General features: G+C 34.9%; 1 protein-coding gene across 1 annotated transcript in view; it reads left to right on the top strand.

Moving 5' to 3' along the window:
- The window catches only part of ALDH1A2 (aldehyde dehydrogenase 1 family member A2), a 111,244-nt gene that overhangs the window by 33,605 nt on the left and 54,391 nt on the right, over positions 1-23,248 (top strand). The window contains exons 2-5 of the mRNA XM_003755713.3: positions 4,268-4,372; positions 4,833-4,973; positions 8,081-8,210; positions 21,755-21,816. Coding sequence (XP_003755761.1) covers positions 4,268-4,372; positions 4,833-4,973; positions 8,081-8,210; positions 21,755-21,816 — 438 coding nt within the window. The remainder of the gene's footprint in view (positions 1-4,267; positions 4,373-4,832; positions 4,974-8,080; positions 8,211-21,754; positions 21,817-23,248) is intronic.

Below are 23,248 nucleotides of genomic sequence, written 5' to 3'. Positions count from 1 at the left end.
CAACAGCTGTATTTTTTTTAACTTCTTTCCTCTAGTTTTTGAGAAAAGCCAAGTTGAGAATTCTCTTTTTCAAGAGTAAGATAGCCTGTTGAAATATGATAGGAAACCAATTTTTTTTTCCGCACAGGATTTGGATACTTTTGAGATTGTTCAGAGAAGCTGAGATGTTTCAAATGTTGTGGAAATATTTGCTCAGCAGCATGCCAAAAAAATTAGATGTCAGTACAGATTTGGTAAATGTTATCTTTAAGGGAGCTAGTCAATGGCACAGCCAAAAATATCAAAATATTTCAGAAAGCTTTAGATTGCCAGTGAATAGAATAAAGATTTGGTCAAATGTTCTTGCTAAAAATCTATGGGGATTCTCCATGATTTAAACTTGTTTGATTTTTAGTCCAGACATTTGATTTGCATGTGTGGAAGAAGTTCCAGTGTGAAAGATTCATTTTCACTGATATCTATGGGGATTATATCTATATCTATATCTATAGATATATATCTATATCTATATATATCTATATATATATCTATATATATCTATATATATCTATATATATCTATATATATATCTATATATATCTATCTATATATCTATATATATCTATATATATCTATATATATATCTATATATATCTATATATATATCTATATATATCTATAGATATAGATATATAGATATATATCTATATCTATAGATATATGGGGATGATATCTATGGGGATTCACTGATATAAAAAGCAGCCATAGGATTGTTCTGTAGTATATAGTTGCCTAGGCTTCAGAGATGGAAAGTGATCCTACATATAACCTATATATGTCAGAGGCAGAATCTGAAAACAGTCTTCTGAAACCTAGAAGTCATTCACAGGCCAAAAATATTGGTCTGGCTTATTGCTGTCTGAAAATCAAGCCTATTCAGAAATCTTTGAAATTTAACCTCTCCAGAGGAAATTGATCCATTTATCACCATTCTTTGGATATGATTCTTCAACGAATTTTAAATATAACTACCAAATCTTTCATTCGATTTGAGTTGTTGTTCAGTCAGTTTCAGTTATGTCCAACTCTTTGTGACCATTTGGGCAAAGACCCCAAAATGGTTTGCTATTTCTTTTTCAGTTCATTTTACAGGTGAGAAACTGGCAAAAGAGTTAAGTGGCTTGTCTACATCTGAGGCTAAATTTGAACTCATGAAGATGACTTTTCCTGCTTCCATTCCCAATGTTCTATCCACAGCAGATTGTATGAAGAGTTTGCCATGGAGACATTAAACAATTTCTTCAGCTGTTCTCTCTTTGCGTCCCTCTCCACTCCCAATTTATTGTTTGCCTCCATTTTATAGATGAAGAAAGTCATATTTGCTTAAAATAAAATAAAAACCAAAGGGTTAAAGCATCCTCAAGTTCCTTCAGCTCATCCTGTAAGATGGCTCTTATTCTCCATTTCCTCGGAAAAGTCACCAAGTAGTCACAGATCCTTATATGGACATAGTTTTCAGTCCCCCTTCTCACCCTGGGGGCTTTTCCTAGATGCTCTTCTGTTTGTCGATGACTTCCTAAAATATGACACCAGAAATAAACACAATACTGGAAATGCTGTATGAACAAAGAAGAATGTGGGGGGGGAGGGGCGTTCCTCTGGTACAAAGATTATTCTGTTGGCATTTGTAAGGTCACTTTGCTTTCCTCTCCGTTACTACACATTCAGGATTTTTGTGCCTTTTCACCTACCTAGCATTAAGATTGCTAGAGCCCGCTCTAATGGGCTGGTGAGAGCTGATTGTTAAATTTTTAGTGTCAGCATTTACACCTCAAAAATCAAGTTACAAATCAATGCTTGATTTATTGTTTTGTTGATTGGCTAGATTTAAGAAAGTGTTAATAATGTAGATTAACAGTATGTGTCTACTTACATTCCCTCCCCCCCCCCCCCCCACACACACATCATATCCTAGCCAGGTTGATAAATATTTACCCCACTCACAACAAATGAACTTGTTTTTATATATTGTATCTCTCAATTTTAGTTTGAGTTCCTTGAGAGCATGAACTGTCTTGCTTTTAAATTTGTATTGCTAGTGTTTAGCACAGCATTTGACACTCAGAAACTATTTAAATACACTGCCCTTTCCCCCTTCCTTTTCTCTGTTCCCTTTCCTCCTTCCTTCCCATGATTTAAACTTGTTTGTTTTTAGGTCTAGACATTTGATTTGCATGTGTGCAAGAAGTTCCAGTGTGGAAGCTTCATTCACTGATATAAAAAGCATCCACAGGATTGTTCTGTAGTATATAGAGTTGCCTGGGCTTCAGATCCTACACATAAGGTCCTACACATTCAGGTCCTACACAGATCACATGTAGTGATTCTACACATAACCTATATATGTCAGAGGCATATTTCTTTATTCTTCTTCCTTCCTTCGTTCTTTCTTTCCTTCCTTCCTTCCTTCCCTCTTTCTTTCCCTACTTCCTTCTCTTTCTTCCCTGTTTTTTTTTCTTTTTTCTTTTTCTTTTTTTTTGGTTGTCATAGTGGAGTTTTTAAAACTCCAGGTAATTTTTAATATAAACTATCCTGTAGCCATACCCTATATTATCCTACCTTCCAGTTAACAAGCTTAGAATTGGTTCCCTTTTGTTCAAGGTCGCTGCAATTAGCATCTGCTAGTAAATCTTCAGAAATTCTCTTCCACTTCCCCAACATAACAACATGCCCTGGATCCCAGATCCCAACTCACCTTTTCTTGGCAGCTGACACCTATAACAGCTGCAGGCTGGCTTTGTGCTCCTTGGTATTGGTCAATAAATAAGAACCTCACCTGTGAGGGTTTTGATTTTGGTGGAAAGAAATCATTTTTCAGTATATAAATTAACTTGCTTGGCTAACTACATTGATCAGATTTACTGAATAATTAATTACTAAAGAACAATATTATTTAATAGACTACTGTATCCCCAAGAATATACACAAAGATTTTTTTAAAAGTCAAATGGGGATGCTTACTATCCAACAATTCGCTCTTCTTTTTAAACTTTTAAAAAAAGTTCATTAGTATTTTATTTTCCAAATACATATAAACATAGTTTTCAACATTCATTTTGTAAGATTTTATGTTCCAGATTTTTCTCCTTCCCTCTCTTACCTCATCCCTCCTCAAAATACCAAGAAATCTAAATTAAATATGTACAATTCTTTTAAGTATATTTTCATATTTGTTATTTTGTACAAGAAAAATCAGATCAGAAAGGAAAAAACCATGAGAAAGAAAACAAACAAAAAAGGTGAAAATACCATGCTTCTAACCACTTTCAGAATTTGCCCTTCTTATACCTCAAGTTGTCTTCCAGAAATCCAGATTTCATTCCCTATCTTCGCTTAAAAAGAAAAAAAAAAGGCAAACAAAAAAAAATTTTTTTTCAGTGAACAAGAATCGACCTTCTCTCCCTCTCAGTTCCCTTGCCCCATTAAAAGAAAAGAAAAACAAAATCCTTTTAACAAATGTGATCCCCCTATGTCTATTCTTCGCTAGGTCAAATATCTTCAGTTCCTTCATTAATGAGCCATCCTCATAAGACATGATCTAAAGTCCCTTTTCCATCTGGGTTGTAATTCTGGTTCAGTTTTCCTTCTCTTTTTTCTCTTTCTCCTCCTCCTTCTTTCTTTCCATCCTTTCAAGTTTCTTTTCTTTTCTTCCTTTTTAAAATTTTTTTTGGTTTATTTTTTCCTAAAAAAATTTTTTTAAAGAATAATCCACTTCTCCCTGATAGGTTAAAGAGGAAATTCCTCCAGAAATTGTTCCTTTTGCTCCTTCGCTGTCTCTAGTAGGGCAAACAATTTACCTTAAAATCTTTGAGGGGACACAAACCTAGCAGTCTCTTCAGGTCACTACTTTTGCCCTCCATAATTGCTGAAACTAAAACCTTCAGCTCTTTCTTTAAAATTTTTTCTTCTAACTCTAACTGCCAAGTGTTTTGACACAAAACTTCAAAGTGAACTTTCTTGCCTTTCTTTCTCACCTGGCACCAGGTGCTTGCTACATATTCATGTATCTTTCATCTGCTATTAGTAGATTCCTGCCATTTTCCTGTTGCAAACAGCTACCCTCAGCTATTAACTTTGGAGTCCTCTAAAGAAATAAGATTAACAACCACATCTCTTCTGTCCTTTCAAAGGCTGCTCAAATATTATCTTTCTGTCTTTCCTTGTCATTTATCTTCTATGAGCTCTCAAGAAGTTTCATAAATATTCTAAAAAATATTTGTCCTTCTAGATTTTTATTAACAATGAATGGCAGAACTCAGAAAGTGGGCGTGTATTTCCAGTCTACAATCCAGCCACTGGGGAACAGTTGTGTGAAGTTCAAGAAGCAGATAAGGTAATGACCTTGCTGAAAGAATACTTCCTGTGAGATAAGTAGTTCCTAAAAAAATAGAGGACAAGCATGTTACCAAGAATAGTATTTGCCACTTTAGAATACACTGTGTATTGATAAGCTAAAATTATTTACTACAATTTGCCTTCTAAATCCTGGCTTTTATCATCCCAAGGACCAGAGCTAGGGAGTCAGAGAGAGGGAGGGAGCTAAGAGAAGATTCCTGTGTAAGGAAAAAGAGGCAATGCTTTAAGTTTATAGAATTAAAGCTTTCTAGAATTAAAAATATGAACCAATATCCACTTATACATTACCGGTTTATAAACACTGGTCTATAACCTCTGGATTGTACCTTTGTTAGCAGTCAATATATTTCTGAGGAAACTAAGATTATTCGTCCTTAATGTAGGCTATTATGTCATAAAAAGGAATTTCAATGCAATTGTCTCTTTCTCTCTGACAGGCTGACATAGACAAAGCTGTGAGAGCTGCACGCCTGGCTTTTTCTCTTGGCTCAGTGTGGAGGCGAATGGATGCTTCAGAGAGAGGTCGTCTCCTGGACAAGCTAGCAGACTTGGTGGAAAGAGACAGGGCAGTTCTTTCAGTAAGGAGCCTAAGAATATCCCACTTAATTTTATATTGAAATACACTAGGGAGATATCTATCCTCACATTTCCTTGAAAGTTTTTCTGTCTTTTCAAAAATCTAATAAGGAACTGGAGCCTTGGACAAAAGGCAATGAACGTTAGGTGATCATGGGGAAAGAAAGGTGCTCTCCTGAGGTAAATGAGATTGCATGAAATTATATGATAAAGGAGAAATCAGATGAGCAATTCTCTTCTCAGTTATAAGGTACCAAATTATAATTTCATATTCTCAAGGAGAATCAAGAGAATTTTACAGGCTTTATAAAGACAACAAAAACATTATAATCAATTCCTTAATAGGTAGTGAATTTCTCATTACTAGAGGTAATCTGATAGAGTTTGGATGGATACTTGCCAAATTTGCTATAGATGAGACTTATGATTTAGGCAGGGATTGGATTACATCACCTCTGATGTCCCTTCCAGCTCTAAGATTCTATAATGGTTTTACTACCTTTGAGTCATGAGAAGGGAGCCATTTTGTTCTGCGATTGACTGCAATGGTCTTGAAGATAGATAGTCAATCATAACTAACTGGGGACTCTTCATAGAGACAGATGAATTTATGAGATCAGTCAATACTTTCCTTTGATACTGACTTTCTTCTGTCATCAAAGGAAAGAAAATTCCTTAATTCCTCATTCTGTTTACTTGACTGTTCATCAGTTTATATCAGTCTTCCAGTGCTTCTCTTTATTCCTCATAGCCATCATTTCTTACAGCACAATGATATTCTAAGATTCTCCAGATATAGTCCAGCCCATCAATTGTCATCAGTTTATATGATACTCCAAATATACTCTGACTAAAGTGAACACATGGCACACACATACACATGTATACACAAACACACAGATGCATATTACTTCTTCCATTTCATTCTCTAAGTCTATTTCCACACAAATTGCTTTCTAGGCATATCTTCCCCACCCTGTATTTATAGATGATTCTTTGAACCCAAGTGCAAATTTTATATTTATTTGTATTAATGTTCATCTAGCTAGCTTCAGCCTATTGATGTAGCTTATCAAGTTTATTTCAGATCCTATTTTGGTAAAGTCAAAGATATAAAATGTAACATGATCTGGAGAAGGAAATGATAAACCACTAAATTATCTTTGCCAAGAAAACCCCCAAAACGGGTCATAAAGAGGCAGACATGATTGAAAATGACTGAACAAAAATAGTGTTGAGAAGATTGTGAGGGTAAATTATCTACTCAGGACCAGAATTTCTATTTGTTTAGGACTATTAGCTTTTCATACCCACATTATTAGCATTGCTCATGCCTCAGTCTTCAAGAACCCCTCTGGGATCTTCCCATTCCATAAAAGTAAAAGATAGATCTTTTATAGATTGGCTAATTGGCATTAGATTAATTACACATGGGATAAGTTTATATCCAAGGTTATACTTGATTACTACAGTTAGATTTTTTTTTTTAGAATTGTAATGTTATTTCCCACCTAACTCATGTCTTTCCTTTTTTCAAATCCCTGAAAAAAGGATTTGAAACCTCACCTATACCATCCTTACTTAGAAGGCCTATTTCTTAGAAAGTATTAGAGGCTTTGGATATAATACAAGAGAGATAGAAAGTCTTTGTTTTTCTGCAAAAGTAGATCTCATAGTCATTGAATTCCAATAGATTATCATTGACTTTTCTGACTTTGAGCCATGGTAAGATCCAAGGCTTTCCTACATTGACACAATGTAGAGTGTCATGCAAGCTTAGCTGTTACACAGTGAATCTGCATGGCATCAGTAGATGCTTCACAAATTCCATGTAATTGCTGGCTCTACACTTAACTATGTGGATCTTAGTTATTAGCATGCTAATTCTTAGAGAATGTTAAACTCATCCCAAGGGCTACATAAAGAAGTACTAATAAGCCAGTAGGATGGGTTCTCCTGATCCTTGTAATTCTTGTGAGCTAACATATGCAGAGCTAAGTAATGCGATATTTAAAATGAATACCATCTTGTCCACATTGTAAATGAATAAATTACTGTGTCAGTAATCACATTTTTCATTCTAATGAGAGAATGTGAAGACAGAGCACATTTTCATTACATCTTGATCAGCACTAAAATAATTTTCTCAATAGTGCATGCTATAAAAATATCTTCCAGAAGAAATTATATGTATGTGCAGATGTTTTATGCTATTTACTACCTGTGTGTCAAGTTGATATGCTTTGCCTATTGTTAAGGTTGGACTTGTTATCCCATCTTTCTTCTCTGAAAACTTCCATTTAAAAAATTCCGTCTTTTGTTGTATGTTTAACTAGCCTGCAGTCATTTACATGGGATAGCCACTTTAATTTGTTTATATGGCTCTTTTTGTTCATCAAACTAAGGATTAGAATTACTAAAAAGACTGTTGGCAATAGGATGGTGCACAGAAGGGAACAAGTCCTTTGGTTGCTAATGTATGTGTTTCCCTAGAGGAGATCTTGTTTATTTGATTTTAATAAATAAATTAACTGGGCACTATAGATAGTTCTGTTCACAGCAGGGGCTTTGGCAATCATAGAAAACATTTTATATTCTCCATAGTTCTATAAAAGTCCTTTGTCCTTCTAAATAGATTCAAATTGTTTATGGAATCCTTGAACTTCATACCACCTACTAATTGTAATCATTAATGAAAAAGAGCCTACTTTAAATAATATTATCATCTTTGCTATTGATCACAGAAATGTGTTGATATATCAGAATAGTGGTGATTAGGTTCATGGGCTTAAAAATTATCACCTTCAAATTCTTGTTATTTCTGGCTTAAAAATAAAAGGGATATGAACATTTTTTCAGGAAAAGGAGAAAACTAATTTATATCAACTTTTTTTGGTGGGAAATTATGGAACTTCATAAATATCATGTCCAACAGAAAGCAAACCAGAAGTTACAAAATTTTTCCTTTAGTGTTCCCTGGAAGTTTGGTTTATCAAATATACAATCTTTGCTGTCAGAGCCATTATTTTAGTGTGTATAATGTATGAATACTGAGTTGAGAAGCCTGATTTTTCTTTCATTTCTTTCCATTCCCCCCCCCCCCCCATAGACCATGGAATCTTTAAATGGTGGCAAACCATTTCTTCAAGCTTTTTATGTGGATTTGCAAGGTGTCATCAAAACTCTTCGGTATTATGCAGGCTGGGCAGATAAGATTCATGGGATGACCATTCCTGTAGGTATGTGGGATTTAAGTATCTTGAAAATAAAAGTGATGTCATTTCTTTGTGATTTTATGATATTTAAAAAACTTTGCATATGCCATGTGCAACCATGCTTCTGTCCCTAAATAAACTGACATTTATAAAAAACATACAAAAACATATCCATTTATTTAATATATACACTTTCAGAAACTTTTAAATGATCTGAACCAGAAACTCATGTTATTCCTTCATTAATAGCATCCAGGTATTCCTTTACCCATTTGTTTATATGTATATACATGTCAGCATGATACAGTGTAGAGAATTGAACTTGAAGATAAGATGATAGGATGATTTGGCTTTAAATGCTTCCCCTATTCTTAGCTGTGTGACCCTGGACAAAACTTTTAATTGCTTTCTACCTCAGTTTCCTCATTTGTAAAATAGGAATAATGATAATCTATAATCTGAACTTCACAGATTTATTGTGAGGTACCAGTGAGGAAGTATATAAAAAATGTTTTCTAAGCTTTAGTGCATTCTCTAAATGGCAGTAATAATTATTAGTACTAGTATAATAGACTTTAGGGTGAGTGACTAGTTAGTAGATAGAGCACCGGGCCTGGAGTCAGGAAAACTTATCTTTATGAGTTCAAATTTGTCCTTAGCTACTTACTAGCTGTGTGACCTTGGGCATTGTCACTTAACCCTTGTTTGCCTCAGTCTCTTATCTGTAAAATGAGCTAGAAAAGAAAGTGGCTTATCGCTCTAATATCTTTACCAAGAAAACCCCAAATGGGGTCACATAGAGTTAAACAGTACTAAACAACAATAACAAAAGCCTTCTTAGTGCAGCACATAGCATATTAGTCTCATCATCTAAAGGTCCTGAGCTCAATTCTCAAAGAAGGCAATATACTTGGATTTTATGGGTAGCACAGTGGATAGAGGATCAGGCCTGAAGTCAGGAAAACCCTAGGTCAAATCCATTTTCACTAGCGGGGTGATCCTGAGCAGGTCACTTAAAATCTATTTGTCTTAGTTTCCTCAACTATTAAAAAAAATGCTGCAGAAGAAAATGGCAAATCATTCCAATATCTTTGCTAAGAAAACCCTAAAAGGAGTCAGTGAAGTGAACGATATGACTTAAAAAACAACAAATTTAAACAAAAACTTTCATAACTGAATCCATCAACTAGCATTTAGTATTTATGTACACTTGCATGTGTGTGTGTGTGTGTGTGTGTGTGTGTGTGTGTGTAGCATGGTATTAAGAGGTAGAAAGAAATATTGCCTTTAGGCAATATGTAATTTAGGGAAGGAGACTAAACAATTAGAGGACAATAGAAACTAACATATTATGTAGCTCATACAGAATATATATAGTTGTTGCTGAGAAACTGAGGGCCTAATCTAAGTATGAAGGAAGATCGGAATGGAAAGGAAGGGATGAATAAATATGACATTTCTACAAATATTTTTGTTTATTTTAGTGAACAGTGGCCTGCTGAATGTTAAATTTCATATGGTAGGCTAGCTTCTATCCTTTATAGGAATAAGACTCCTTCATGAAGCCAGTTCTCCAGTGCATAAAGACTTGGTTTAAGCAATGCCGAGTCCTGTTTCCTGACTTCGTCTCTGAGGATCCTAAAAGGACAGTAGAAATGTGGGGATTCCCTAATGATCTGGAACTCTGATTTTTGTGAAGATATATCTTATGATAGTTCTAGGAGAGGATAGCACAGTGGGGAGATAAGGCTTTTGCATACATATTGAGTTGGCCATTCCTACTTCAGTGTGGGAAGTTTGATATCCTGATTCATGCTGTGATTCTAAACTCTCCAGGCCTTCATAGTGAAGAGATCAAAGGATCTGGTTACTCCAATTCCCAGACTCTTCTGGCACATCAAGTAGTATGCTTTGAGACATCACAGTCTTACCTTTTACAGGTGATTTACATTTTTAAATCTTTGGAACCACAGGGAAAGTTGCCTAAGAGATAGAAAGCTGTAATCTCTATTTTGATTTCTGTCATGGAAAAAACTTCCTCTCCCTCTGTAGGAAACTCAACTAGGGAGACCCTGATTAGATAAGGTTGTGCTGGAAATCTCTGAGAAAGCTTGATCTTTCTGAAACTTTAAAAAGGAGATGCTTTGGAGGAGCTACATCCTTTTCAATACCATCTTTGTTTATAAAAAGAGTTGGTTATTTGACAAGCATTCTTATGAATTTTATCCTTCTGGGTTTTTTGAGACTTTTGTTCCTTTTGTTGAGCATCAGAGTTAGGGCCATATCTTTGGAAAATTCCTTTGCTTAGAGAGGATCATGGCTAATAACTTTTTTTTTTTTTTTTTTTTTTTTTTTTTTTTTTTTTTTTTTTTTTTGCTGCTCCCTCTTTCCCTAATTCTGCAATCTGCGAAGTAAAAATAAGATAATTTTATTTTTAAAAACTCATTTTCCCCCTCTTCTGAAATTCTACCCAAAGGAAATCTAGAGTATTTATGTCCTTTCATAGAGACCATTCTGAAATACAGTGCAAATTTAGTTATTTCTGATTATGTCTTGAAAGGGTTATGGTATCAGTTGAAACAAAAAGGAGTGACAAGTCAGTCACCCCCAAGAGATTAAAACATATGGGACATTCCAGAGAGCTTGGACTATCTAGGATTGTATTCTGGGCTCCATGCATCTTCTTTGTTATTATATTCTGTTAGAATGTAAGCTCCTTAAGGGCAAGGATGTTTCATCTTTGTCTTTATAGCCAGTCTTTAACACAGTGCCTAATACACAGTAGGTCTTATTGTTTGGTTAATTGATCTCCCAGAAGACTGTGCATCTTTGCTAGTCTCTCAGCCTAGACTACCTCAATAAACTTTTCAGAGTCAATATAAGCATTATTGCTTTTCATTTTAAAAAGAATCAGTGATATCATGGAGCTGATGTCTTGACTTATATGTGAATTGGATTTAAGTGAGGCAGAGTTGAAAAGTCATCAGCTTCACTTCTCTTACTCAATTGTTAAAGTCCATCAGCAGGACAAAAGTCAAGACAATTGTCAATGACCTGGAATGTAACGAATGATCTGGATATCCTCAATATGTGTTTCACAGCACCTACTTCTGCATCTTCATGGCCATCGGAACAAATTGTTCTCATTTGTCCATTCCATCGGAGGAAATCTTCATATGCTTAGGGTCGATACCTCTCTAGCTCTCCAACAGGGTTAAGACTTTTTGGGTTAGGTTACCCTCAATCTGGTTTAGCTCATCTGTTGAGATGGTTTATTGGAATGTGACCACTGTGCAAGCTACAGATTTGAGTCACAGGTGAAAGTATCAGGTACATAATTAGACAAGATCCCCAAGTTAAGCTTCTATGAAGCCCAGATATAGGTTGTTTTTTTAAAAAACATTTTTAAATGAAAAAAATAATCAGAATGTAAATTAACAAAACATTTATTTTAAATGTTTACTATCTACCCCACACTGTGTTTGGCACTGAGGATAAAATATAAAAATGAGATAGTCCCTGTTCTCCAGGAACAGGCATTCTACAAGACAAAATAAGATTTATGGATAAGTATGCTAGTCTAGACTAAAAAACAGATCAACAATGATTTAGAGAAGGAAACTAACAAGGGAGAGAATCAGGAAAGACTTTGTAGAGGAGAATTATTGAATCACACCCATAATTCCTCCCACCAATATTCTTTCTCTCACATTGGTACCAAGGAATAGCGATCATATACAAATTAGTTGCTACAGGGGAAAGAACCTTGACTCTTTAATAAGAGTATTGAGTTCAAATCTCACCTCTGATGCTTCCTACCGATCTATTCTTGGGCTGGTCTCTTAATCTCTTTTGACTTCAGTTTCTTCATCTGTCAAATAAGGAGGTTGAACCTGATAGCATCTGAGGTTCCTTCCCCTTCATATTTTAGAGGACTCTCATGATGTCTCATAAAAACTTCCTTGTTCAATATCCTTTGAAAAGGTAGAATCACTGCCAAACTACTGGCAAATACAGGACCTGTCAACAGATGAGTTCTTCTGCCCTATTTTAGAAACAGCAGTACAGGGGAGGTTGTATTAGGGGATATCTAAAAAACAGATAATCCAGAAAGAGCAGGCCCTTTGATTAAATTTGCTGACATACCCTCTGCCTCATCCAATATTTCTGCCCGCATGTGATTCTGCCTTGGTACAGAGACATTGTCCCGGCATGAAGTAGCAGAATGCATCCTCTCTCCCCAAATCAAATGCACACCAACATTTGTGCTAATCCTTTGAAGAGTGTGCTTCATTAGGAATACTTTGGACATACAAACCAAAAAATTTGGTAAATACTTTAGTTTGGATTATTTATGCAAAGCACCATATATAAAAGTAATCAATTAAAAGCAATGACTATCAAGAAACTGTTGTCAATAATGTCAGAGGTAGAAGAATAAGATTTTTGAAATTGGTCAATATACTGTATTTATTTCATATTAAGATGAAATCACTAGAAACTCAGACATTGACAATCTTGTAGGAAAATACAATGATGGGATAATAGGAAATATTTTACTGATAGGGAAATAAAATGACTTGGGAATTAAGGCTTTCTTCCACTAAAGCAATTTCATAGATGTAGTATCACTCAAGCTATTCGATATCCTTAAGACCTAGGAAGGGGTAGAAATAATTATTTTCATTTTACAAGTAGGGAAATAAAGGATCAGTTATGTGATCAAGAGACAGCCATGGCATCCAGGTCAGCAGGCATCCAGTCTACTATTCTTTTCTGTAGAACAGAGTTTCTTTTTTTCCCTTTTTCTTCCTTTCCCCCCTTTCTTTCTTTCTTTCTTTTTTCTTTTCTTTTCTTTTTCTTTTTTTTTGCTGAGGCAATTGGGGTTAAATTTATTGTCCAGGGTCACACAGCCAGGAAGTATTAAGTGTCTGAGGCCAAATTTGAACTCAGGTCCTCCTGACTTTAGAGCTGGTGCTCTATCCACTACACCACCTAGCTGCTCCTTTTCTTCCTTTTGAGAATCAATTTACTATTGTATTAATCATGAGCTTTTTCTTGTCAATAAATGTCTTTTTGAAATTGACTTTATATGAATGCAAAGAAAACTTAATTCTTTTGAGATGAATTGCTAATCTAATGTACTTCTGTTATCTTGATTCTAATACTACTGGGAAGAATGATTGGAACAATGTAATATAAATAATAGTACATTTTAAAATGAAGTCAAGAAGCAGTTTTAAAGGAATCTTTATGAAGAATTAGTGGTCTTCATTTCTATTTGAGTTTGACACTATAATGCTAAGCATTGAGAGGTTCACTGACATGCTCAAGGTCAAACAGCTAGAATATGTCATAGGGGAAATTTGAATTTCTGTCAATTTGATTTTGAGCTCTTCAGGCAGTATACCATGTTGCTGCTAATGTAAGTACATTTGTTGTTATTGTTCAATTGCGTATAACTCTTTGTGATCCAATTTGGGGTTTCCTTAGCAAAGATACTGGAGTGGTTTGCCAGTTCCTATTCCAGCTCATTTTATAGATGAGGAAACTAAAGCAAAAAGAGTTAAGTGACTTGAGCAGGATCACTCAGCTAATTAGCATCTGAAGCCAAATTTGAACTTCAGGCTTGGCATTCTATCCCTTGTGCTCCCTTGCTGCCCCAAGATAAGTACATAAAATAGGTTAAATAACAAAATAATGATAATAAAATAAATAATACTGTTATTTAATAATTTAATTAAATTTAAACTAATAATAAAATAAATAAATAAAAGAAGTTATGTATTATGAGCTGAGTCATTTGAAGAGTACATACAAATTTTTTTTTAAAAAATAAGGAAGATAGTATGGCACAATGAAAAGAGAAATATTATGTACAGAAGTTGGGATACTTCTAGAGAATTATGCTCAGTCCACAATGCCACAATTTAAGAGGGTCATAGATAAATAGCAAGTAAAAAGTCTTAAAAAAACTGAATGAGATTATATGATTGAGATTTCACAACTTTCTCCAAAATTAATTGTGACCCTCTTTTTGCCCCAAATTCACATAAACAATAATGGACATTTACAGAAAAGGTACTTTATGTCAATTATCTCGTTTGATGCTCAAATAATTTTGTGTGTTAACCACTATGACAATCGCCATTTTACATGGAAATGAAGAAACCGAAGGTCAGAGAACTAAAATTTTTTAAGTGACTAAACCACAGTCACACAACTCTAGTAGGTAACAGGAAAAAGACTTGAAGTCTTTTACGACTTCAAATCTGTTTTTCCTTGTATTGCATCATACTGCCTCATGGACTAAATACCAAATTTTCACCAGAACCAGCATAATTTAGAAACAGTTGCCAAAAGAAGATTACACTGGGGCCTTAATCCTTTAGTGGGAAGTACTAAAATAAATGGCCGGTTCTATCCATTTGAGAGTAGGGGCTCTGAGGTTTCTGTGCTCAGAAAGGGTCTTGAAGAGAGGGTTAGATAGAATTTTTTTTGAGTCCTGTGCTTTAGGGAAAATGTCAAAATGTAAAGCTGCTTTCTAGGCAGATCCCACAAACCCCTGGGAAGGTGAAGTGAGAATCCTAGCAAGTATCCTCAAAAGTATTAACACCTTTTTTATGCCAACTTAAAGTTATATTGTTTGTGTTGGCATTTTTAATGTTTGTCATTACAGCTGTAAAGTTTTCACTGCAGTCTGTTTAGTACCAGAAAGCACGAGACCTTCCTGAAGTGGGAGTTGGGAGGGTGGGGCAGGGGATATTTAATAGTTCTTACTTAGCAATCTAGGGTATCTAAGTGGATAGTATTGGAGTGATCAAAACAAAGCCTCCCAAACCAGACAAATGGTTCTTTGCATGCATCGAAGAATTAGACCTTTCCCTTTAATCTTAGAAAGACAGATAACTCATTCCCTATGATGAGCTTACAATGGGATAATAGAAGTAAATATCAATTACTATTTTTTTTTTTGATCAATAAAATATCCTATTTACTATAGTAGTCTTTTTTTTTATTTTTTTTATTTTTAATAGCCTTTTATTTACAGGATATATGCATGGGTAACTTTACAGCATTAACAACTGCCAAACCTCTTGTTCCAATTTTTCACCTCTTACTCCCCCACCCCCTCCCCTAGATGGCAGGATGACCAGTAGATGTTAAATATATTAAAATGTAAATTAGATACACAATAAGTATACATATCAATTACTATTAATTGCCTGATTAGGACAACGTGAGGTTCAGTGGCAATATCAGCTTGTGTGATGTGTTATAAAGTGATTCTGCTGGAAGAAAAAATTCTGATAGGATAATGAACTTTCCTTTTTTGATACTGTCAGAGCATCAGAGGCTGGAAGTTCCTGGGAGACAAGATAGTAGTGTTTTATGTCACATTTACATTTATGTAATATTATATAATAATGATATTGCATATTTGTTAACATCATTTAGTTATTATACTGTAATGATATTAATATGATTTCTGGAATTAATTTCTGGATTAATGTGATTTCTGGAATCTTTTATCTTAATTTTTCCTTTTTCCTAGCTTATGCTGTAATTACCTGACAAATCATCATGAGGATCCTATTTTTGATCCACCTCTTCTTTTAATCTGTGGCTTGGCAAACATTGTCCAAATTTATTTTTAAAATAGTGAGCTTATTCTTAGCTCCTAGGCAGTAGCACAGCAGACAAAGATGGATTTGGCTTCCAGACATAGTTAAAGACAAATACTTAAAGAATGAAAGAATGTTGTGAAACCCAGAGAAAATGGGCTTCTAAAATACTCTGATTTTCCCGTTTCCTCTCATTCATACCTTCTATTCCAGACATTCATTTTCCATATCATTTTCTTTCCTTTTAAAGCAAGTTTTATGGATGTGTTTTGTTTTTTACATTGCAGACATTTACAGATTATTCACTTCTTTAGAGGTTATCTTGTAACTAAGTACAACTGAGTTAAGTAAAATTAATAACATAGTGATAGAGACTTCATCTGAGAGGGTATACATTTCACATCTGTAACAACCCTCTATTCCTCTATTCCTTTTTTAAAAATATAATCTATTTTGTTTCTCTTCCATTGTAACAAAAAGAAATTAAAAACAAATTCCTTGCAACAATTGGTAGAGGGAACTCCCTTTCACTGGCTTATTCCTCCATTCAAATGGGCACCTGTGCTCAGTAACTTGAATTTTTAAATTTGGTGGCGCACTGGGAGATTTGATCACTTCCTCAGATTCACACAATCAGGATATGTCAGAGTTATCCCTGGCATATCCCTGATATGCCTATAAAGTGAATGATCATTACCTAAATTACATTCCATAAATCTAGATTTCTTTTCATCTACCCATTTTATTTAAAGTGAAGAAAACAGACCTTACAAGCTATGTTTAATATCTTGTTAAGGCAAATGGATTAAAATCTGAATAAAATTAGGTTCTAATCAAAATGATGCTGCAGCTTTTATTTTACCAATATTTAACAGCAAGAACATTTAACATCAAACTCAGACCATTTGTTGTTACCAGATCCATTAAGACTACTAATTTGCTTTCCATATATGCTCAGTGTTTCAATTACATCTTATGATATTACTTATCTATTTTTCTGGGTTTCTCCTCAGTTTCCTCTGTGTTTCAGGTGATAGATGAATGAAGGAGAAAGAGAGACACACACAGACACACAAAGAGAGACTATGACAGAGACACACAGAGATGGAGAGACAAAGAGAAACAAAGAGACAGAGGGAGACAGAGATAAAGATAGAGGGAATAAAGATTCAGAGGGGTGAGAGAGAGAGAGAGAGAGAGAGAGAGAGAGAGGAGAGAAAGAGAGCACATACATATTAAGTGCTTACTTTTGCCAGAAACTATGTTAAATTTGAGGAGTATGAATACAAATAAAAGGACTGTCCCTAGTCTCAGGTAGCTTGCATTTTTACAGGAAAAGATGATACATAAGGGGGGGAGCTTGAGGGTGGGTAGAAGAATACGCTTGCAGAAATGTGAAATAGAGATGGCCAGGGAATCTGGACAAGAGAAGGTCAAAGTTGGCCTCTCAAAGTTCAAAATAGTGGGTGGAGAGTAGTTTTCTATTGGGAAGAAGTTAAAGATGTTGAACTGGTTATTTTGATTCCATTGCCATCACCTGGGAATACATAGAAATGTGGACTCTATGGGTTCATTATAGACATTTTGATGAAAAAAAGGGAAAAAAAATCAGATAGTAATCTGACCTGTTATACATCACTTAGTACAAATCTCTCATTTTATAAATTGAGAAGTTGTAATACAAAAAGTTTAATTGATGAGTGTCAGGTCCCATAGAGAGTAGTAGCTATCAGAGACAGGATTTTATTCGAGGTCCCCTGACTCAGGATCTCTTGCTTTTTGCAGGTGGCCATGAATCCTTGATTCATGTTATAATGAGTCATTTTACATGAAACAGATAGTTATTTTCTCCTACAACACAATTGGATATAAACATATCTGCTTTGAAGGAAAACAATATTTAAGGCTTCTTTTTTTTAAGAGTCAGCTTTAAATGGTGTTCATTACAATAAGTTTGGCAATTGTTAATGCTGTAAAGTTACCCATACATATAACCTGTAAATAAAAAGCTATTAAATAAAATTTTTTAAAAATGGTGTTCATTACTAAGAGCTTGGTGAGAGATGACAGCTTTGTTCTGTTCATTTTATCAATGGAAAAACTAAATAGAAGTCACAAGTGTTATTAAAGCACTGTGTTGTATTTCCAATTCTGATGCTTCACCTTTTTTTTTAGCTCTCTGAGCCAAGATTTCATCCTGATTAGTTGGCCAAAACAGATGTTATCTGATTCTCCCTATACTTCTGGTAAATGCAAAGTGAGCTTGCTGAGTTATGGAGCCACATCTATGTGGGCCAGGATTGAATATATAAAAATGAAGCTATTAGGCCTAAAACTATGGCTTTGAACTGAGAGGGAGTACCAAGTAAGATCTTAGAGCAAGAATAACACAGTCTTTTCTACTTCTCTTAAAGTATAATGATTGTTGTCAAATATTGTAAATAAAAGATGGGGAAAAAAACACTAATCATTCCAGACATATGACATTCTAGATATCCTTTGGGTCAAGGAAGAAAAACAGAATGTTCTGTGTTGCATAGTCAGGAGGATTTGGTTTAGACCAGGGGTTCTTAACCTAAAGTCCATGACCTTAAAAAAAAAAAAAAAGATAACTATTTCAATAGTTGTTTTGATTTCCTTTGTAATCATTCATTTATTTTATATATTTAAAAGCATTATTCCAATTATATTTTCCTGATTCTTACTATTCATTTCACATTCTATTTTAAAATGCTCTGATGTGCTCTACAAGTGTTATTATTCCCTTAGCCTCCCAGTGGATTATAAATATCTCAAGAGCAGAAATTTTGTCTTGTTTAAGCTTCTTATCTAAATTTTGTATCTTACCTGTCTCCCCCCAACAATAATGTGTCCATGTTACATGCATTTAACAAATATTCTTAGTCACTTAGCCTCTCAGGTTCCTCTAGCTTGCAAATTTGTGAGAACTTGAATAGCACACAAGTTTCTTTAAGAAGTCTCTGGGTTACCTGCATTCCTAGGAGAAGAAATAACTCCCAACTTACCTTAGTGTCCCAGATAAGTAGTATCTAAATCCATTGCAATTTTAAAATTCAATTATTTGTCAGTCCTAATCCATGGGTTGCCTTTGGTCTCCCTAGCTATAAATGAGTGGTAAAGAACTTCTTATGGTTTGAAAAAAATCAAGATACTTTCTATTGACTAGGAAAAGCTAAAACATTGGGAGCACCATGTCATAGTCTATTGTGGATGGGTATCTTTGCCTGTATGTCAGAAATATGAACAGTATATCCAGGAAAGTTTTAAATGTTTCCAATACTGAGGTATCCCCTGGGAAATCATTCTTCAAGCTAACTCACATTTTGAGAGCTTAGCTTTTGAAATGTTTCTCCAAATTTTCCTTTGCCCTCTTTCAACTCAATAGCATAATTTCTTTCTCCTTGGACTACCTGGTTCCTTTTCAGACCATTTTAAATAACATACACTAACTCCATCCTTCCACTTCTGAGACTAAATGAGATATTTGGTTCTTTGGGGTTTCCTTAGGAATGAGTACTACACATAGATGTGGAGCTACCCCATTTTTAAAATTTTTATGCTAACTAATGTCTTTTATTTTCTGATAATTCTAGAATTGAATATTTGGGATTTCCTAGGAAATCTCAACAATAATTCTAATTTTCTAAGAATTTTGTCTTCTTTCTAAAAATGGCAAAGGGCAGGTCTTTTATTTTTCTTCTTGACTATTTGTAAACAACATTAAGGAAGATTGATTACTTGTTTTTGGACAGGACCCATAATTTTTTTGGTAAAAGACTTCTACTAACAGAGATTGGAATCTTCAGTTTTAGGAATTTGACTGGGACATTGAGAGGTTAAGTAATTAAGTTAAGCCCAGGGTCACAAAGCCAGTATGTGTTAGAGATGAGATTTTAATCCAGGTCTTCTTGGCTTCCAGGCCAGTTTTCTATCCATTATGCCATGGTCATCTTTATACTGCTTGATAATATGAACAAATTTGTTTGATTATTCTTTTCTTTTCCCTGGGAGGCAAATTATCCCTAAGATGTTTGGCCATGTCTAAACCAAACCAAAACAATCAGCCAATTCAATTTTTAAAAACCAACAATCATTTTTGGTTCTGAATTTGTTTGTTTGTTTTGGTAACAGCTTGATTGAACTTTTCAATTTGCTTTGATGTATAAAAGATCCAAAAAGGAATTTTCTCCTCATTATTTCCATTGTTTTTGACCATCATTGCGAATAATAGATGATTAATCTGAATAATTTGGATCAAATAAATTTCCTTTTTCTCAGTAGAAAAATGTTGGAAGATTTTTTGTTTTAAATGGTTTGGATTTTAGGAGGCTACATAATCTGAATAATTATAGCAATTTCTTGTTTTACTTTTGCTCTTTCTTTTTCTTTTTTTTCTTTTCCTCCTTCTCTTCCTTCTTTGTCTTCTCCTTCCCACTTCTCCTCCCTTTTTTCTCCTCCCCCTCCTCCTCTTCCTCCTGCTCATCCTCCTCCTCCTTGTCTTTCTCTTTCTCCTCCTTTTTCTTCCCTCCCTTATCTTTCTCTTCTTCTTCTTTCAATTGAATTAAGTGATTTATCCAGGCTCATGCAGCTAGTATTTGAGGTCATATTTGAACCCAGGTCCTCCTCACTCTAAGGTTAATGCTACATCTGCCTCTGATTTCAAAGACAACAGTACTTCCATTGTATCATATGCTCTTGATCACAATCCTATACAGCCTTCAAAGTGGCCATCTTCTTTTTCTAAGACTCATTGAGTTTATTTTCTTTCCTTGAATTAGGTTATTGGTGGCAATATAAAGAATATGTGTTTATTGTTGCCTTCACTTCTTTCTACTGGCTGGCATTTTAAGTCTATTAGATTATTTGTCATTCAGTCATTTCAGTCATATCTGACAGTGATCTCATTTAGGATTTTCTTGGTCAAGATACTGAGTGGTTTGCTGTTACCTTTTGCAGATCATTTTACAGATGAGCAAATTGAGGCAAAAGGGATTAAATAGTATATTAGAGTCACACAGCTAGTAAGTTTCTGAAGCCAGATTTGAACTCATGAAACCGAGTCTTCCTGAGTCCAAATCTTACACCCTATTTACTGTGACCCCAGACTTTCTTATATTAGATTATTAGATACTCTGTTATTGTGGATTTTGGTCACAGATCTTAAATTGTAAGGTACCTCAAAAATTATCTAGTCTCTACTCCTTATTTTATAGATGAGGAAATTGAGGTACAAAAAAGAGAAGGGATCTGTCCAGAGTCACATAGGTGAGTGGATTTGCATCTGTCAAGGGTTGTTGAATGGCTAGAGAGCTGGGCTTGATAACAGGAAGAGCTAGCCTCAAGTGCTGCCTTGAATACATTGGCTGTGTGATTCTGGATAACTTGTCCTTTTCTTGTAGGCAAGTAGGTGTACCTAAGAGTCTCCTGTACCAGTGAAATCTTAGGTCCAATTTCTATCCACACAGGGAGATATAGGAGAGAGCTAGATTTGAACCCAGATCCTATAACTCCAAACCCAGTATACTTTCCATACTATCTTCCCTGTAGGAACTGGTTTCACATTTAATTATTTTAAATTATATGACACTTCAATTTTACTCCCTTCCCCCCCTCAGTGACTAGTATTTTTTCCCTCTAAAGAATTGTGCTCAATATATTTTTGATTGTTGTAAGATGTGACTACTCATACTACTCATACCCTCCATTTTTGCCTTTACCATTTTCCCTCTGTTTTTATGCTTGGATTCAGTAATCTTGTAACCATTGCTCCTATAAGAACTTTAAGGAATGGCTCAGTGTGAACGTTTCATCTCTCTCCCCATTTTTGCTGCTATCCAGCTTCCCTCCCTCTCCTTCTGCATTGTGGGTTTGATTCTTTAAGTTCAAACTCTCCTGAAGGGTGTCCATGCTCATCTGTTTCAGATGGAGATTATTTCACATTTACAAGACACGAACCCATTGGAGTGTGTGGACAGATCATCCCGGTGAGTGTGTCTCCTCCTCACGCCTCATATTTATTTTCATTTGAACTGAGTTCTCTTTAAAGACACATAAAACATGGACCTCAACAATGTGTGTTTTCCATTACAGGGGGAAAAAAGGGCTGAGATCATGTTGTTGACATATCTTTAACAGCCTCCCTGCAAATGCTTATTTGAACAGGTTAATAGGGTTTCAGTTCTGTTACCAGGAGTTGAGTTCTCAAGTCATGGAATTCTCATGATTAAAATAAGCAAAGTGAGACACAGAGTATTAATAATCTGCCCCTGGTTATGGATGCCCAGGCAGCTTATGGAAAATGAATGCTTTGTAATGTTTGCTTATTTATTTTTTAGAACTCTGACTCACCATCTTTCCAGGCAGATTATATTATTTTATATGGAATTTTAATCCCATTCTTTCCCACTGTTTCTTTTCACAGGAATTTAGCTAGAAGACACTCCACAAGACACAGCAGCACAATTAACGTCATGGACATAATTGAAACCATGCTGGGCTGTTGTGTATCTTTTAAAGGGAAATCAGTGTAGTGCTTCAGTGTTTGGGTTGGCCCATTAAACATTGTCTTTTCTCTCTCTCTCTCTCTCTCTCTCTCTCTCTCTCTCTCTCTCTCTCTCTCTCTCTCTCTCTCCCATACACACCCTTGGCACAGCCTAGGACATCACTGAATAATCTATCTTTTAAAAGTACTGGCTAATAGTTTCTGGCAGTGATTTCAAGGGGAGGCTCAAATGAAATGATTACACTATGGTGTAAGAAGTTTTCCTTTACAAACCATAGGGGAGCAGATTGAAATATTCACTGGTTTGGGGGAAAGGGGAATTGTTTTGATTTTCAAAGTCTCTGGGGAAATTAGAAGTAGAAAATGGCATTAGGGACTAACTAATCTAATTCCTAAATTTTACAGCTAAGGAAATTGAGGCTCCGAAGATAAGTGCCATAGCCAAATATTGCAGTTAATATAGTAGCAACTTCTCTGATGCCATAGCCAGTGTTCTTTTTGTTAACCATATCATCTATCTAGCCAGTCACTAGTCACTGTAAAGAAGCAATTTAGAATGTTAAACTTGGCATAATGAAGACCTGAACTTAAATCCTATCTCTGACAGTAGCCAATAGCAATAATCCTTTTTTATTTAAGGTTACTCCTTATGACTTAATTACTAAGTCCTAGAGGGTTGTATTTAGTGTTGGTGGAGGGAGTTCTCATACTGGACATCTTTCTTTGGATGTAATTGATTATTTGTGGTTAGAGATAACCCTCCCTCTCCCCATACCCCAAGCTTCTAACTGCTGTTAAACTTGCTACCTTTTGGGAAAAAAAACAAAAACAAGGAAGAATTGTTAGAATAAGACTCTTCTGTTTTAAGTTACTTAGACAAATCTTCCTAGACCAGTACACAAAGATATAGAATC

The sequence above is a fragment of the Sarcophilus harrisii genome, chromosome 2, assembly GCF_902635505.1.
Source record: "Sarcophilus harrisii chromosome 2, mSarHar1.11, whole genome shotgun sequence".
NCBI classification, from domain to species: Eukaryota; Metazoa; Chordata; class Mammalia; order Dasyuromorphia; family Dasyuridae; genus Sarcophilus; species Sarcophilus harrisii.
The sequence above is the reverse complement of the archived record's forward strand: the minus strand, read 5'-3'. Positions and strand labels throughout refer to the sequence as shown.